Genomic DNA, 5000 nt, shown 5'->3' on the forward strand with positions numbered 1-5000 from the left:
ACTTTTTTTCCCTACAGTCTCTTCAATAGCTTTTCTACTGAGTGTGTGTGTGTGTGTGTGTGTGTGTGTTTAATGCATTCCTTGAATTATGTAGAAAACTTTCTTCACAGCACCTTTCAGTGAAAAATGTGGACACTACAATCTGTGTGTGTGCGACTTTGCTCTTTTAACTTATAGCCTAAAACTCTTTGACCAAATGTGATGAAACCCTGGGCTTTCTGAAACACTAGCCTTTCTTTCTCCCCCCTCTCTCTCTCTCTCTCTCTGTCACTCACTCAGGAGCAGCAGAAACAGGTGGAGGACCCCAGTCGTGAGGTGAAAAAGGTTCGTAAGGCTCGGAATCGTAGGCAGGAGTGGAACGTAATGGCGTATGATAAGGAGTTCCGCTCAGACGCCCGCTTCACACCTTCAGGAACGTAATGGCGTATGATAAGGAGTTCCGCTCAGACGCCCGCTTCACACCTTCACCGTACCATGGCATGTCCTCTGAGGGCTCGCTTTCACCAGACAACAGGTTGGGCGTCTCTTTTGCCTTTGACTTTTTTATTTTAATTTTTTTGGCAATACAAATGAGATGCGGTTTAACATAGCTCTCTACTGCCATCTGTTGACAATATTATTGTCATACTAACAATCTAAAGCATCACAACTTTACACTGTTCTATCTATTTATTAGGTTTTATTATTAGTTTTTAACTTTTGATAATCAGGTTAAAAAATTATTTCATTGGGGAAATTATTTTACATTGCGCATATTGTGAGGATTTTAATGTGCTTTTTATGTGGTTATTAATTTTCCTAAAGTTTCTGTTATTTGACATGGTCGTTCTTTGTCGCACCATTAAGCAAATAAAACAGAAGAGTAATGTACAAAACATTTAAACATCTACGTTTGAAAATTGTTTCGTAAGTTTGATTCATTTGGTGAATCAGTTCAAACTGTCTCTTTTAATAAATCGGCTCTGATCCATTGATTTGTTGTAACCCTAAGCCTGTGTGAACATTTCATATATTAAAATGATTTAGATACAGAGTTTAAATGTATGTTGAACATATGCAGTATGTACTGTAGGTGAATGGTGCTGTTCATTGTTTTGAAGGGAAGAATGTTTACATTGGTTACATATTAGACTGAACAAATAATGAATAATAACAAATAAAGAATATTTTTTGAAGGATCATGTGACACTGAAGACTGGAGTATTTCCCATCACTGGAATAAATTACATTTTAAAATATTTTAGAAAATGGTTATTTTAAATTGTATTTATATTTCCAAATATTGCTCTTTTTTTAATATACAATAAATGAAGTCTTGGAGCTTAAGAGTCTATGCATAGGACTTTGGAAATCCACAATCAACGGTCAAAATTGTCATGTTTTTTAAACAGCATGCAGCACTTGCACTTTTAGTAAAGCTGATCTGTGGAATCCAAAATATTAATTTTAAAGCTCAAGAACCCTTGAAGATATTTGCACCTGAATATTTATCTCTTCATTTCCTTTTCCCCTTCTCTCTCATTTGTCTATCACTCTCTGTCTCTTTTCAATCATCAGGTCGGTTGCCTCAGACATGGGTGAGCACTCTTACCCAGGCAGCCCCAGTCACCCGGCTCAGCAGATGGCCGTGGCCAGTGCCTACTCCGCTGCCAATGGCAAAGATCACCTCATGGCCCCCTCTCATGTCCAAACCCAGTCCCTAGACCGCGTGTATCGGCCGGCCGCTTCCTCCTCCGCTCCACCTGGGAGACAGACCACTGGCAGGGTTCAGACGTCCCATGGACAACCAGTTACAGACCCTGCTCTCAACGGGCCACGTCCTCTACAGGCTAAAGACTACAGGTCTGGTATTCTTTAGCTTCTCTTAATTCAGTAAATATCTGTAATATAAAGGGTGTAAAGCAGGGTTTTCTAATACTTTACATTATTTTCATGAAATACCCACAAATTTCAAATAAACGTTCCAACCATTCAGTAAATATAATGAATAATAAATGTAATGACTCATTCATTTTGTATGTACGATGAGTTTATTCATTTTACTTCATATTGAATTTTATTCAGTTTGCTTTTATGTTTCTCTTACTCGATCTCCATCATGAACTTCTAGGGGTTGTACTACCCTGGTCTAAATGCTCAGGTTTCATTCATCAAGTCTAAATAACTTACAAAACACACATGATCATGTGTAAAATTATCTTTTACCATTAGTTATCTTTTAACACACAAACTCACTCACACATCATTTTAGTTTTATCTGCATCCCATTATAGTATTTATTAATATTTTGAATTTGCGTTCTAGATTTATTTTAAATTAATTTCTGAATAAATTTTGTTACATGCTTTTGTCATTTTTATTAGCGGTCTTTAATTTATTTTGATTTGTTTTAGTAATTTTAGTAAGCTTTATTTCAATTCACAATAACAGTTTTTAATAGTTTTTAATTAGTCAGCAATAACAATATGCATGCAAGAGTAGATTTTTTTGGCATGACACATGCTCAAATTTAAAACATTAAATAAAAGGTTTGTACTTTTCTAGGTTTAGAGCTCATCTCCTGAGTGCAGTAAATGTGTTTGATTTAATAATTTTTTTCTCTGTTTGTATCTCAGTGGTCAGCAGTCTCAACATCGAGAGTATTTTGTACCTCCTGCTCCTCCTCCACCTCCTCCTATCATTCCTTCTGCCCAGACTGCCTTTGACAGTCCCACCGGCCCCTCCTCTGCCCCTGCCAGTACTATGCCATCTCTTTCCCAGACCTACAGTGTTTCTCCTCCAACCCCTGCCCTCCCTGCTTCCTACACCCCTTCCCCAACCCATCCTCCTCCCGCAGCGCCCCCTCCACCTCCACCTGGGCCACCCACACACCCCCACCCACACCCTCACTCACACACCATGCCCACTGCCCCTGCGGAAGCACCAGTTGTCCCCAGGAAGGGCCAGATACCTCTCATCCCAATGAGCGACGCTCGCAGCGACCTGCTGGCAGCCATCAGACGAGGTCAAGAGATCACTTATATATTATATTATATTATATTATATTAATTCTTGAAATTATTATTTTTTTTTTTCAGAAAGAGTACATTAAATTATTAAAAAGTGACGGTTAAGACATTTATAATGTTACAAAATATTTCTATTTCAAATAAATGTTGCTCTTTTGATCTTTCTCTAATATAAAAGAATCCTGAAAAAAGTCATTTTTCACAAAAATATTAAGCACATCTGTTTTCAACATTGATAATAATAAGAAATGTTTCTTGAGTACCAAATCAGCGTGTTAGAATGATTTGTGAAGGTAATAGCCGCAAAAAAAATTCTGTTTTTATGAACAGAATCAATTAGATTTTAAAATTACTTGAAATAAAACTGTTGTTTTAAATCACAGTAATATTTAATTATATTACTGTTTTGATACAATAAATGCAGCTTTGGTGAGCATGAAAGACTTTGTGAAAAAATGTTTTTTAAATCTTACTGACACCAAACTTTTGAACTGTATTTTTTTGAGAGAAATATGGCCTGAGCCGTGTTTCTTATCAGTTCTTGAGGTTTTTTTTAATTTTTTTTATTTATTTTCTCATAGGGATCCAGCTGCGTAAGGTGCAGGAGCAGCGGGAGCAGGAAGCAAAGAAGGAGCCGGTTGGGAACGATGTGGCCACTATATTATCCCGTCGCATCGCCGTGGAGTACAGCGAATCTGATGAAGACTCTGAGCCTGATGAAAATGAGTGGTCAGACTGAGACATTGAAAACAACAATAGAGAAAAAAAAAAAAAAAAACATGAAGTAAGATTTAGACTGTAGGTTTCAGAGAACAGAATAATCACAACTAATGTAGCATGCTAAAATAACACGGCTCATGTGTTTAAAAAATAAGGGCTGTGTAACTACAAAGTCTCAAAGAGACCGATTGAGAAACTTTTGAATTTTAGATTGTACATCTTAAATTGAAGCCTTGACAGCGAAGTTTAATGACCCCAACAATGTCTAATGAACAATGTCCGTTAGAGATCACTGGCCTGTTGCATAAAGTGCCTAGACTAGTCTTAAAAGTTAGACACCTGATTTTTTTTCTGCAAGACATGAAAACATAGATTAAATCTTAAAAGTAAGACTGATAACCACTTGGTTAACCAATTCTTAAGACACAGTCTTAACATGGTGACTATGTTTATGCAACCAACCCCTGGTCATCTATGAAGAGTATTTGAGTCCACTGCCTTGATACTATTCATCAATTACTCTGAATGTGGGGGTCCTGCCATCTGTCCTCTCTGCTGCACTCTTTCTCTCACTCTCCCTAACCTTAGAACATGACCATATTAGAACAGCCAGCTGGATGATCATGCAATGTTAATTTCAGTCCTACTCGCCCAGGATTACAACTTAAAGGTCAAAGAAAATAGCTATAAAATCATTTGGGGCTAATATATTAAGCATTTACCTAAACATTTTCATGTCTAAGCCCAAAGAAACAGCTGCATTTTGATATCTTGAATGCATGTTTTGACTGAGTATCAAGCAGATAACAAAGCAGTTGAAATTACAACTGCAAGTCAAAAAAAAGCTATATTCTTGAGCGATTTGCTCCGATAGAGCACAAACACTTAGTAGATGTTTAGTTAGATTTTTGTTTGTTGATTCAAATTTATAAAAAGTTACACCTGTTTGCATTCAAAATATCGCAGCTTATTGAATAGCATGGATGGACAATCTGAATCTGAAAACTGTATCAAGGGCGTGTAAAAAAAAAAAAAAAGGTTCTTTCTGGGACTAGAAGATATTTTCTGAATCTAAAGGATGTTGGAAGGCTCAGTGGTGATGTTTCATATACTTTATTGGTGACACTATTTCCCCAAATGTGATTAATTTAAATTATTAAACCCATTTTAATGGGTTGGAATGATTTTTAGGGCTTCGTTTGCTTTCTTGACTTCAAGTAAAAAGATACTATATTGGTGCATTCTGAATCCACCAATAGACAATAACAAATT

General features: G+C 36.7%; 1 protein-coding gene across 1 annotated transcript in view; it reads left to right on the forward strand.

The window, feature by feature from the left end:
• Positions 1 to 417: 417 nt before the first annotated feature.
• Positions 418 to 5000, forward strand: part of LOC128017592 (actin-binding protein WASF3-like) — a 4650-nt gene continuing 67 nt past the window's right edge. The window contains exons 1-4 of the mRNA XM_052603036.1: positions 418 to 514; positions 1558 to 1842; positions 2616 to 3004; positions 3590 to 5000. The exon at positions 3590 to 5000 is cut by the window's right edge and continues 67 nt beyond it. Of these exons, the coding sequence (XP_052458996.1) occupies positions 420 to 514; positions 1558 to 1842; positions 2616 to 3004; positions 3590 to 3747 (927 nt within the window). The 5' untranslated portion in view covers positions 418 to 419 and the 3' untranslated portion in view covers positions 3748 to 5000. The remainder of the gene's footprint in view (positions 515 to 1557; positions 1843 to 2615; positions 3005 to 3589) is intronic.

This window comes from Carassius gibelio, chromosome A7, assembly GCF_023724105.1.
Source record: "Carassius gibelio isolate Cgi1373 ecotype wild population from Czech Republic chromosome A7, carGib1.2-hapl.c, whole genome shotgun sequence".
NCBI lineage: Eukaryota > Metazoa > Chordata > Actinopteri > Cypriniformes > Cyprinidae > Carassius > Carassius gibelio.